At 41.5% G+C, this 14,134-nt stretch overlaps 1 protein-coding gene across 2 annotated transcripts in view; it reads left to right on the forward strand.

Annotated features, from left to right (window-relative positions):
• Positions 1-13,470, forward strand: part of lrrc28 (leucine rich repeat containing 28) — a 79,042-nt gene extending 65,572 nt beyond the window's left edge. For both annotated transcript variants that reach the window (XM_038813400.1, XM_038813399.1), the window contains exons 8-10: positions 4,485-4,657; positions 10,666-10,825; positions 12,558-13,470. In XM_038813400.1, coding sequence (XP_038669328.1) covers positions 4,485-4,657; positions 10,666-10,825; positions 12,558-12,630 — 406 coding nt within the window. In that variant the 3' untranslated portion in view covers positions 12,631-13,470. The remainder of the gene's footprint in view (positions 1-4,484; positions 4,658-10,665; positions 10,826-12,557) is intronic.
• Positions 13,471-14,134: the final 664 nt, after the last annotated feature.

The raw sequence follows: 14,134 nt of genomic DNA on the forward strand, positions 1-14,134 counted from the left end.
TGACCGTTTGTATAAGGATCAAGAACGAGAGGCACAGAGTTAGTGATTTACAAAATAAGCAAATGTGATGTGAGAATAAGCTTTTTCACGCAAGTAGTTCAGGTCTGGAATGCACAGCCTGGCGTGTGGTGGAGGCAGATTCAATCGAGGCATTCAAAGGGCCGTTAGATGATCACTTTAATAGAAACAATGTGCAGGAGTACAGATGTTCATGGGGTAATGGATAGGTATTGAGGGAGTTGCAATATAGTAATGTAGACACGCGATTTAGATGAGGTCATAAATTATGGCATGGGAGCTTGAACACGTGTAGCCCAAGGCTTGGGATTGTCACTTCTGTTAATTACCTGTTTTTTTTCCCAATAGAGAATTATAAGGCTCAATTTGGCCAAAGGGTTCTGATAAAATCCTAAAAACAGTAAAAGCAAAAAGATATAAACTGGACATAAGCCATCCAGCGGCAGAGATTTAATTACTACCTTGCTTTCTTTTTGTGGTTCTGCGGAGATATTGGGGGTTGTTGCCTGTGGAGGACAAGCATGGTCAAGGACATCTTTGACTTTGGCAGTTGCTGGATCGTGACTTCTCCGTTTCATGTGCTTTAATTTTTGCCCAAAGAATGATCTGAATTGAATTCAAGATGACCTGCAGGAAAGCTGCACGTAAATAAAGACAGTTTCTTCATAAAATCACAGAACTGTTACGGTGCAGGTGGAGACCATTTGACCTGTCATGTCTGCACTGGCTCTCCAACGAGCACCAGACTTAGTGCCATTTCCCTGCTGTTTTGTCCGTACATTGTTTCTGTTCAAGTAAACATACAATGCCCTCTTGAATGTCTCGATTGAGCCTACCTGCACCACATTTCCAGGCAGTGCATTCCGGACCTGAACCACTTGTGTGAAAAGGTTTTTTTCTCACATCACATTTGCTTCTTTTGCAAATCGTTTTAAATCTGTGCCCTCTCGTTCTTGATCCTTACATGAACGTAAACAGTTTCCCTAACTACTCTTTCCAGCTCCCTCATGATTTTGAACATTTCTATGAAATCTCCTCTTTTAAAGAGGAACAGTCCCAACCTCTCCAATCTATCTGAAGACGTGTAAAAATACGCTGTATAATTTTGTCGGTATAAGATCTAAAGCCTGAGAAGTGCAGTGCATGTAAAACAAAACAAGGAATTGTTGTCATGGATGTCATCTCCACTGAGATCCATGCATTGGATGAAATCTCAGGGCACTAATTATTGAAATATACCCTCAAATGTTTTTTCTCTAATGAGTTAATTATCTGACTTTTATATTGAGGTGAAAGGGCACGTGAGTAGTATGTGATCATTAATTTCAAATGATAATTCATAATGCAACAAAAGTTTATTGCATTATTGTTTTCATAGCATGGGTGATTTTTTGAGCCTTCCATGAATTTTTCAATGGCTTTATGAATCAGATTATTAAGTGGTGAATTAATGTATTAATCTGCCATCAGTGAGTTTTCACATTACTGGGCTTTAGAACCAGCGTTGGCACAAAGTAATGTAATTTTTTTATGCTGGCCCAAATTTTGCTGTAAAAATAACAGTAAAGCTAATGGTGCTCATCCTTATTGAAGTACAAATTGGATAGCAATGTTGATCAAAAGTGCGTATGCAGTTAACTGTGAAAATTAGGAAGTCGCAGTCTGAAATCCCTGTCCTACCAGCAGCTCTGCAAAAATTGAATTGTGCCAAGACATTCTCCATTGAAATGAATCGAATGGTGTGAAATTGGTATACGTTGCTGCTAGCTGTAACTCATGGAGAACCATATAGATTCATTTTAGGCGAACTTTTTAAATTCTTACATGGGATGTGGGCATCATTGGCACGGTCAGAATTTGTTGCCCACCCTTAATTGCCCTTGAACTGAATTGCTTGCTACACCATTTCAGAGGACAGTTAAGATACACACTATGTATCTGGAGTCACATGTCGGACAGACCATGTAGCGACCGAGATGTGTTTTGTTTTCGGGAAATCGGCAGGAGTTTCATGGCAGTTACCATTACAGAGACTAGCTTTGCTATTGCAGATTTAATTAAATTTAAATTCCACCAGTTGCCGTGGTGGGATTTGAACCCCTGTCCCAGAACATTAGCTTGGGCCTCTGGATTGGTAGCTCAGTGACGTTACCATTGCCACTGTCACCCCTATTTGGTCCATTGAGTCCATCACGTCTCTGTAAAGAGATCAAACAGTTCCATTCCCCACTCTATTCCAGTAGCCTTGCAAGTTTGTTTTCACCTATTCAGTTTCCTTGTGAAATCATTGATTATTTCCATTTCCAAAATCCTCATACGAGTTCCAAGTCATTATCACTCGCTGAGTAAGAAAAAATCTTCCTCACATCCCTCCTGTATCTCTTGCCCAAACTCTTGTACCTGTGACCTCTAGTCCTGATACCATCCCCTAATGGGAAACAGTTGTTTTTTGTCCACCCTGTCTGCACCTTGTCATAATCTTGGACCTTTATCAAATCTCCCCATAATCTCCTCTGCTCCAAGGGGAACAACCTCAACTTCTCTAACCTAACCTTGTAAATAAAGTCTCTCATCCCTGGAACCATTCTAGTAAATTTCCTCAAGGACCCTCTCATTCTTATGTGTGGTGGCCAGAAATGGATGTAGTGCCGTCTTGTAAACTAACCAAAACTTGAAACAGACTCTCCGGAGCCCCTCTGCTTTTGTACTCAGTACCTCTATCATACTGAAAATTTCAAGTTCTTTGCTAATTGCTTGCTCATTGTCCTTCTCTGTCCACCTTCAAAGATCTATGCACATGACCCCCTCTACCCCTCCCATGGCCCCTCTCAACCTCTACACTCAGAATTGCACTATATTATTGTCCCTCTCCTTCCTTCTGCCAAAGTGCATCAGCGTACATTTGTCTGTATTACATTCCATCTGCGATGGCTACCCAATCTGCTAGCCTGTCTAAAACCTATTGCAGTCAATTTGGTATCACCCTCATTGCCAGCCACACCTCCAAGTTTGGAATCATTGCAAAATTTTGAAATTTAACTTTGTATTCAAATACCCATGTCAGTTTTATATATAAACGCAGTGGTCCAAGCGCTGACTCTTGAGGACATTGTTGCCTACCTGAGTGACACAGTAGTTAGCACTGCTGCCTCACAGCACCAGGAACCTGGGTTCACTTCCAGCCTTGGGTGACCATGTGGCGTTTGCACATTCTCCCAGTGTCTGCATGGGCATCCTCTGGGTGCTCTAGCTTCCTCCCACAGTCTAAATATGTGTGGATTAGGTGGATTGACCATGCCAAATTGCACCTTAGTATCCAAAAGGTTAGGTGGGGTGACGTGATATGGTGGGGGCTTGGGCCTAGGTAGGGTGTTCTTTCAGCATATCGGTGCAGACTCGATGGCCGAATGGCCTCCTTCTGCACTGTTGGGATTGTATGATACCATGCTCCAGTCTGAAAAACAACCATTTTCCACCACCCACTGTTATCTGTCCTTACGCCAGAAAGCACCAGAAAATGTTAGATTTTGTCCATTCCAGTGTAAGTAAACATAAAGCACGCTAAGTCTTAGTTACTGGCAAATAACCTCTCCAACACCCAAAATTAAATAAGCATGGAGGTCATTCTTTCAGATTTCGAAAGAAGCATCTTCAAACTTTATTGCCCTCTTTATCCCATTTTTCCTTTCCTTTTTTATTTCCCTTTCCCTACCTGATTTAACATTGAATGAAATATTCTGACACATTCTGCGTCAGACCTCATTAATTATTCTTTAATCTGATTGGATAAGGAGATGTCTAGTTGCTCAGTTCATGCAAGTTCCAGATCCCCTGTAGAGGGTGCTGGACTGTTTCAGTATTGCATTTTACAGCCAGTTGCATTGTAAAATAACAAAAATTCAGTGGTTAAGTATAATGAAAACTAGCACCCTTCATTTGTTGCTGAAATCTAAATCCAGCCTACTTTATTTATTTCAATATGCCTATATTGAAATCAAACAATTATATCCATATTTGTTATGCTTTTCTCTCCTAAAAGATTAAGAGGTTTGTTGCAGAATTAAAGAGTATCATCATCAGCGTTGAGAAGGAATCAGTCTAATGTCAAGCTCAACATTGCCAATAAGAATACGCAGATGTCGGGAAACATTTAAATAGAGAAGGATGAGGCCATTCAGTCCTTCGAGCCTGTTCCGCTGCCATTAATTTTGATCGTGGATGATCATCCAACACAATAGCTTGATCCTGCCTCCCCCCCCCCCCGCAATATCCTTTGACCCCCTTCACCCTAAGTGCTATATCTAATTGCTTCTTGAATCTATATAAAATGCTACTAAAATTGTAACACTTAAAACAGAAGCAGAACTTTTGGTTTGAACAAAGGTTGCTGCAGTGTCAAATACAATGGTGATTCTCGCATTGCAGTGACTTTTGGATGTATGTTTTTCTTCCCTGTTTAACCAAAGTTGTGGTTCCTCAGTGCAAAGTGAAGAAATGAAGCTTTCATTCACCAATAGGCAGCTAACCATTACTGTATCAGAGGAAATCCAGACGATAGGAACGGAAAATGACACAGTCCCACCACTTCAAGAAATTATTATGAGGACTATCTACAATTTCTACCACACATCTAAGAAAGGCAAGCATGACTAGTATTCTTTTTATTGCTGCGTACAGAGTCATGTTTGAAAGAAATTGCAAGGTTGGTTTTATAGCTTCTCATATTAAAATGCCTTCATCAGTGCAATAAAGATAGGGAACGTTTCAATGCCTTTGCATGCTAGTTGGGAACTGGGGATGACTACTGAATATTCCCAACAACATCACTGTCTATGTGCACAATTAATGGTGATAAAAGCAACCCACTGATTTTAAAAGAGCATTTTGTTTGTTATCTGCATTTCTTCCATTTTTAAAATGCAATGCAGAGGATGCATTTAAGTCACTGACAATTGACACATTCCCCATGTACAGTGCATTACACTTCGCTAAGCATACAGATCAGCAGTGAAACCCGAGGGCTAAGAATGCAAAAATATTGTACTTCAGTGATGTGCTGCATTTCTGTAGCAGAGGTCATGGGGGGGTGGGCGGACAGAAAAGTGGAGTCAAATCTGCAACCAGATCAGTCATAATATTGAATGGTCAGGTTCAGGAGTCAAACAACCTACTCCTGCTCCTATGTACCACAGTCTTTAGTTGTCATGGCCCTCTGTTCTGGAATTCCCCCCATAAACCTCTCCATCTCTACATAGCTCTCTTGCCACCTTTAGGGTGTTCCTTAAAAGCTACCTCTTTGACCAAGGTTTTGATCACCTAACCCAAAGACTCCTTGTGTGGCTCAATGTCAGATTTGGCTTTAAAGCTCTTATGAAGAATCTTGGGATATTTTATTACATTATGAAAATCGCTTATTGTCACGAGTAGGCTTCAATGAAGTTACTGTGAAAAGCCCCTAGTCGCCACATTCCGGCGCCTGTCCGGGGAGGCTGGTACGGGAATCGAACCGTGCTGCTGGCCTGCTTGGTCTGCTTTAAAAGCCAGCGATTTAGCCTGGTGAGCTAAACCAGCCCCATTAAACCACTATAGCCATAGTGGTAGCCATAGCCACAAACCACCCATCAAACCAGCGATTTAGCCTGGTGAGCTAAACCAACCCCATTAAAAGCACTATATAAATACAAGCTTTTACAGATTCCTGCAGGAGTTCCTCAGGGTAGAGTCCTAGGCCCAATCATCTTCAGCTGCTTCATCAACAACCTTCCTTCCATCATTGTGGGCAGCACGGTAGCATTGTGGATAGCACAATTGCTTTACAGCTCCAGGATCCCAGGTTCGATTCTGGCTTGGGTCACTTTCTGTGCGGAGTCTGCACGTTCTCCCCGTGTGAGCGTGGGTTTCCTCTGGGTGCTCCGGTTTCCTCGCACAGTCCAAAGATGTGCAGGTTAGGTGGATTAGCCATGATAAATTGCCCTTAGTGTCCAATATTGCCCTTAGTGTTGGGTGGGGTTACTGGGTTATGGGGACAGGGTGGAGGTGTTGACCTTGGGGTATGGTGCTCTTTACAAGAGCCGGTGCAGACTTGATGGGCCGAATGGCCTCCTTCTGCACTGTAAATTCTATGAATCATAAGGTCAGAAGTGGCGATGTTCTCTGATTACACAATGTTCAACACTATCCGTGACTCCGCAGATACTGAAGCATATCATGCCCAAAGGCAAGACCTGGACAACTTCCAGGTTTGGGATGACCAGTGGCAAGTAACATTCATGCCACACAAGTGCCAGGCAGTGACCATCTCTGACAAGATGGGCAGCACGGTAGCACAGCGGTTAGCACAATTGCCTTACAGCGCGAGGGTCCCAGGTTCGATTCCCCGCTGGGTCACTAGCTGTGCGGAGTTTTCAAGTTCTCCCCATGTCTGCGTGGGTTTCCTCCGGGTGCTCCGGTTTCCTCCCACAGTCCAAAGATGTGAAAGTTAGGTGGATTGGCTAAATTGCCCATAGTGTCCAAAATTGCCCTTAGTGTTGGGTGGGGTTACTGGGTTATGGGGATAGGATGGAGGTGTGGGCTTGGGTAGGGTGCTCTTTCCAAGAGCCGGTGCAGACTCGATGGGCTGAATGGCCTCCTTCTGCACTGTAAATTGTATGAAAGATAGAACCTTAACCATTGACCCATGACAATCAATGACATTACCGTTAATGAATCCCCCACTTTCAATATCCTGTTACCATTGACCAGGAACTGAACTGGACTAGCCAGCACCTGGAAGTTCCATCCTGATTTGGAAATTCCTTCACTGTCCATTGGGTCAAAATCCTGGAACTCTCCTTGGGCAGCACAGCGCCAGGGTCCCAGGTTCGATTCCCTGCTGGGTCATTGTGCGGAGTTTGCACGTTCACCCTTGTCTGAGTGGGTTTCCTCCGGGTGCTCCGGTTTCCTCCCACAGTCCAAAGACGTGCAGGTTATCATGGATTGGCCATGATAAATTGCCCTTGGGTGTCCAAAAAGGTTAGGAGGGGTTATGGGGATAGGGTGGAAGTGAGGTCTTAAGTGGGTTGGTGCAGAATCGATGGGCCGAATGGCCGCCTTCTGCACTGTATGTTCTATGTTCTGAAAGCACTGTGGATGTGCCTACACCACAGTTTGCAGCAGTTCAAGAAGGCACCACCACTTTCTCATGGGCAATAAATGCTGGTTTAGCCAGTGACAACCACATCCCATAAAATTATTATTTTTTTAATTTTGCATTTGTTAAAAAGGTACCAGCAGTGCTGAATGATAAATAAACCAAATAAATTTCAAACAGCTACATTACTTGATTTTATGTCTCCAGTTTCATACTTATGCAATTAGCACATCTTCCATAGCCATGCTCATAGTAAGTCAGATAGAACATAGAACAGTACAGCACAGAACAGGCCCTTCAGCCCTCGATGTTGTGCCGAGCCATGATCACCTACTCAAACCTACGTATCCACCCTATACCCGTAACCCAACAACCCCCCACCCCTTAACCTTACTTTTTTTTTAGGACACTACGGGCAATTTAGCATGGCCAATCCACCTAACTTTCACATCTTTGGACTGTGGGAGGAAACCGGAGCACCCGTAGGAAACCCACGCAGACATGGGGAGAACTTGAAAACTCAGCACAGCTAGTGACCCAGCCGGGAACCGAACCTGGGACCCTGGAGCTGTGAAGCATTTATGCTAACCACCATGCTACCGTGCTGCCCTAATGTCGAGCTGTTAGTGTGGAAACAGGGGTGCATGGTCATTGCCACGAAAAAATTGGAAAACAATTTGGGAGCAGTATCCCGAGAGGCACTGAGATAAATGGTTTCTGCAAATTATATTGGTGTTTTCTTAGGAATTGCAGGCAACCTGACCTTTTACATTTAACAGTGACATTTGTATTTTGTATCCTACTTGAAAGTCTGAAGTGGGAGGGTTATGGTGGCTGACAATTATGAAGAAGTGTTTTAAGCAATTTGACTGGTTTGTTGAATTGCTATGTCATTAGAAATTTGACAAGTTACAATTAATGCATTTGAATCAGATTGAGCAAATTTGCATATTTGCCAGTCATGTAGAAGAGGCTTTGGGCATATTTGGAGTTAATAGACATAACTTATGGTGCATTATGTCTAAAATGTGGCGGATAAGCAACTGCAGACTCATAATTTTTCACACTTTGAACCTTCCATGGGATTACTTGTGGTAACTCAGATGATGCCCTTTTTGCACCTACAAGATTACTAAATCATATTAAAAAACTATTATTCAGCTGCTGCATCCTTTTATGACAGCAAAGACTGATAAGCAATTGTTGAGTGAATTAATTAAAAGGTTAATTGACATTTAAATTGGAGATTAGAAGTTTGGTTTAGTCAGAAGGCCAGATAAAAGCTTGCAGATGTGCTTTTGATGTTTTGTGTTTGTGCAGATCTTTTCTGTGTCTGAGAAATGAATGCTTTTGTTGCTTTATGCTTTTAAGGCAGAAATATACATGAGAAAATATGTAACATTTGAAACTTGACAGATTTGCCAGGTAGATTATGCTCATTTTAAAGCATATTTCTAATTATTCGAGCACAATTTAGTTCTTGTTTGCTTTGTATCGTTTTTTTCTGTTTCTGATCTGAATATATTTGTTTGCAAAGTCTGTGTGAGTGCCAGATTGATCTTGAAAACTGCAAGAACATTTTATGTACAATATTATACCAGCACAAGTTTAGTTATTTAGTCTGTCGTGGCTGAGGCCCATGTTATTTATGCACTTCTAATCTATGTGCAGAGCCTTGGGAGATGCATGGTTTGTCTTTGAAAGGCTAACAAGTGAACCTGAAAGTAATCTAGTGCATTTTCAGTTTGACTAATTGACTATTATTATGTGTCCAATTCTGTTAGTGGAATGCAGTGTTTTTTAATTTGTTTAGGAATATTTACATTGGATATAGGGCACAGAAACGGGTCATTCAACCTAACTGGTCCACGCTGGTATTTATGTTCCACTCAAGCCTCCTTTCATCATTTCTCATTTAAGTCTACCATTGTAATCATCTATTGGGCGACTGCGGAGTTTGTACATTCTCTCCATGTCTGCGTGTGTTCCTCTGGGTGCTCCAGTTTCCCCTCACAGTCCAATGATGTGCAGGTTAGATGGATTGGTATGCAAACTTGTCCCTTGGTGTCTAAAGATTTGCAGGATCGGTGAGGTTGCAGGGATAGGGCAGGTGAGTGGGTCATGGTGGTGTGCTCTTTCGGAGGATTGGTTCAGACTCCATGGGCTTCCTTCTGCACTGTAGTGGCTCTATGATTCCTTTCTCCCGAACATGCTTGTCTAGTTTCACCTTAAATGCATCTATTCTATTCACTTCTACCACTCCCTGTGGTAATGGGTTTGAGATTCTTTCCAATTTTTGGGTGAGGAAGTTTCTCCTGAATTCACGACTGAATTTCTTGGTGACTATCTTGTATCAATGGTCTCTACCTATGTTCTTCCCCACAATAGGAAATATTGCCCCTCTGTTCACTCTATCAAAATCTTAATTTTAAAGGCTCCTATTCAGTCAATGCTCAAGTCTCTTCTCAAGAGAGGAGGCCCAACCTGTCAACCCTTCTAAAATGCAAATCAATGCATTCCTGGTATCTGCATCTTCCCCAGTGCCTCTACATCCACTGCATGCAAGGGTGTAATGTAACTACTATTTTCTACAGATTTATACAGGTTCTGGCATGAAGCTACAGTGTAATTCAATGTAAGGATACAGCTCTCCACACAGTGTACCAGGAGTAGACTCGGAACAAATGTTCCATGCTTCACCACATATTGGGGGGATAAAATTGGAGGAACGAAGAGAAATAACCACCCTCCCCTACTTTTAGATAAGCCTTAGCATCAGTTCGGCAGATACAGTGACGCAGTTGGTTAGCACTGCTGCCTCACGGGGCTGAGGTCCCAGGTTCCATCCTGGCTCTGGGTCACTGTCTGTGAGGAGTTTGCACATTCTCCCCGTGTCTATGTGGGTTTCGCCCCCACAACCCAAAGATGTGCAGGGTAGGTGGATTGGCCACGCTAAATTGCCCTTAATTGGAAAAAAATAATTGGGTACTCTAAATTTTTTAAAAAAAGAAGTAGCCTGTCCTGTGAACCAAAGATTGGTTGTGGTATGAGCACAAAATGGGGTTGGTTTAGCTCAAAGGGGCTGGTTTAGCTCACTCAGCTAAATCGCTGGCTTTTAAAGCAGACCAAGCAGGCCAGCAGCACGGTTCGATTCCCGTACCAGCCTCCCCGGACAGGCGCCGGAATGTGGCGACTAGGGGCTTTTCACAGTAACTTCATTGAAGCCTACTCGTGACAATAAGCGATTTTCATTTTCGTTTTCAAATGTCTGCTGTTATTCCCCATTCATCTTTACCTCCAGTAACAATGGCATAATAACATTGTTAGATAATATTTACTATGATTGAAGTCATCCTTTTCTATCTACTGCAGCTGTAATGATTTATACACAAGTTCAGAAACCGCTTTGGACGCAAACTGTAATGTCTGTATCTGTATGATGTACCTTTATAAAGATTAAGCTGCATTAAATAAGATGATTATTACAAAAACATTTACAATGTTATGTTCTCCTGTAGGTCTGGATCCCCTGTCCCCAAACTCATTACCTAGGAATCTGTGCGAGTTACTATTCTACCCTCTGGGACATTGTCATCACTGCAGCCAGCCAATGTTTACCATTGTCTATCCTAAGTGTTTTCCTTTGACAGAGACCCCAATGGCTGCCTTATATAATGGGTAATTATAAAGAGATTGATCTTGTGTTTTGAGTTTCCATTGAGATTTTCACTGAAGGGAAAATCATTAACAACTAAAAGGGAAGCACAATACTTTAAAAAAAAATTTAATTAGTTTATTAGATTACATCAAATGATGATATGCTTCTGAGCCAAAAGCAAAACAATTTTCCCATAAACTGCAGGGATGTTATTTTAATGAAATTTTACACTTTTGCGTTTGCTGTTTAGAAATTCAATAATTTTGAATTAATTATAGTAGCGATGTAATATTTGATGAGACCTGAAGCATGCTTCTGAAGTTCTCGTGAAGATAATTCAGGTTCTCTTTGTTATGAAAATTTGATTGCACGAAATTTAAGGTGGGATTAATTTTCCAATCCCGCCCGCCTCGGGAAGTGTCACGGGCGGGACGGACAATTTAATGGACCATTAAAAGGTCCAATGACCTCGGTCGGGACCAGCAAATCCCGCCCAGTGATGTTTTGAAGGTTTCGTCATCAGTGTTCCTTCTGAGCTGTAAGGCTGCTCATAGTAAGTTGCCTTTTCAGATACTGCATGCACATGGCAATGCAAACAAAATTTTTAAAGTTACCGTGCATTGAAGTAAACAGACTGTGCACAACAAAGAAAACCTTGAGGAATCGATGCTCTCTATTTTTCCAAAATTCTTTTGAATGGGTAGATTCTGGTCTGTGTGGCTGTATAAACTAAGCAGTCTTAACTGGTAATGTTCTTGCTTCAGGTTCAACCCTCACTTCAAGACTTGCCAAGCAGTCTGCGCTGGCATTCCATTAGTGTTAAGGGAGCACTGCATTGTCATAGGTGATATTTAGTAGTTAAATGAAGATCCTATCTGTCAGTCTATCCCTGCGACTCAGGTGGACAGTTCAGGATCATGTGGCTCAATTTGAAAAACAGGCACTCCTGATGTTTCAATCAATATTCATCCTCTCAAACAACATTGTCAGATGAACTGTCCATTCATTCAGTGGCAAATTAACTGTATTTTCCCATGAAACAAGTCATTCCACTTTATAAGTGATTCATTCTTTGCAAAGTGCTTTAGGATGTTTGAGATATGTGAAAATTTGCTCTCTAAGTGCAAGTCTTTGAAGTCTGCCCCTCAGGTTTCACGGAGAAAATGGCAATTGGAATTGAAGATATTTGGTAGACAAATGCTTCCTTTCTTGTCCTTCTTGGTGTTTTTTTATCTGGCTTTTTTAAATGTGTACAGTAAAAAAGAACAGTCATTTGCATTTGGTTTACCCTGGATATGCCCAAATGTGTGCTGCCATTCTCATAAAACATCAAATACCATAACCAATTAAAGAACAGAAATAACTTACATTTATATATGGAGTACATCTATTTGATAAGTGTCTTATCACTCACGATTCCTCCCCCACCCTGCCACCTCCGTTTATAGTTCATTGCCGAAAAGTATAAACCTGCGTTCATTATTTTTGAATGAGGTTCTCCAGATATCTTTGAACTGAAACCAGGAAAGTAAAACTTGAGGTGGATGACTTGTATGTGCTAGAACATAAAATGGCAATATTCAGTGAATCCAATTTCCCAGCAGGATCATGAAATTGTACCACAGAGTAATTTTGAAATCGAAACAAATAGACACAGATACAAGCCATAGTTGTTAAATACAATTGAACCATATTTCATCCATGAAAATATTTCTGATGAATGTTAAGATTCTGCTTTATCTGTTTTTATAGGAGGACAAAAATGTGTTTTGTGGCGTACTGTTGCTCCACCAAGTGTCTACAAGTCTTTGACTTGCTCAGCTGACACACCTTGTAACGAGGAATGAACTGCTGTCTGAATTTGGAGGATAGATGGAAAGGTGGGAAGGCTCAGTTGAAACCGCAAGGTTCTATAAGGAGGTTCCAGTGATTGACTCTCATTCCATCACAATATTCAGCAAGGCCTTCGAGTTGCAAGATTACAATGAGCTGCCAGAGAAACTTTGTCCAAGCTATGATCCTTTTTGCCTCGTACTGAAAACTATTATGATTCACACACCTGTGGGGAATTGTTAATTTCTAATGAGGAAAACTGTCGGTTTGGAATGTCAAACGGTTGCACTTTAGATGTCGATTACCTGCAAGATGATGTAAACTGTAAGCTCGAGCAGGAAAGCTGCAAACTGATAAATAAACAGACGCTCATTTCGGCATAACTGCTTGATCGTCAAAGCCAGCTTTATATGAGCTGGTTAATTGCAGCGCTTAAGTCACATTTGTGTTCTTACTTGTAGTTTTCTTTTTGTCAAACCTGAGCATTAATCATTTGTTTCATAATTGGGTTTATTACCAATTGGTTACACGCAGGTTGTATGGTAACAATTTCACAATTCATGCTCAGATATGTAATTTGGAGGGCTGTTTTTTTTTAAGGCTATTCGATAATGCTGATTAAGTAACCAATCCCAAAAGGATGTATGGTTTATCTTGTTTCTGTCACAAGTTTCAACTAAGTCATGGAAAATGTTATGCATGAAGTGAAGTTTTTTGTTTGAACATTGCTGTTTGCACTTGCAGTTTCTAGTTTGAAAGAATGTTATGTATGCAGTAATGTGTTCACGTGGGACTTACTGCTTGCATATTAAAAGATCATTTGGAACAGAGATTGCTATGGTGTGTAAATCGAGTTTTCCTTCTCCAGTGGCTTTGTGGTTGAATGTAGTACATGGTGTGTTACAAATCATGGTGCATTACAAAGTCATATAGACCAAGTTTTCCAAACTTTTCCAGCCCTGGAACCCTTTTGACCCCCAAGTGTACTGGTGGAACCCCTGAGAAACATTCTTATTGTGGTGGAAGAGCTAAACCACGAAGAAATATTGTTTTTTGCAATAGCTACAAACCTACAAAAACCTACTTTTATAGAAGTCTTATCTATTTCTTATATGTGTACATTTACTATAATTATAAAGTTCTATTACAGGAAGTATTTAGGTCTTACCTTTTTGTCATTTTTAATGGGAGGAGTAAGGCTGCTCCTTTGCTTCCATTGTTTAGTGGGCAGTGTTGCTGGATTATAATATTGGATACACACATTCTCTCGCCCTTCTTTCCCACTCACTCACTCACACAGATGCACTCACTCACCTCTTTATCATGCGCACACACGCACAGACCAACCTTCAGCCTTTCTCCCACATGCTGGTGATTCCCCATTTTCCCTGTATCCCAACCCTTGCCCCATTTTCCCCTTACCCACACTCCCACTCTGAGGCGCACTCGCCTTATCATTCCCTCTCCAAGACCCTCTCACATTCACTTTGAGGCCG

Source organism: Scyliorhinus canicula, chromosome 12, assembly GCF_902713615.1.
Source record: "Scyliorhinus canicula chromosome 12, sScyCan1.1, whole genome shotgun sequence".
NCBI classification, from domain to species: Eukaryota; Metazoa; Chordata; class Chondrichthyes; order Carcharhiniformes; family Scyliorhinidae; genus Scyliorhinus; species Scyliorhinus canicula.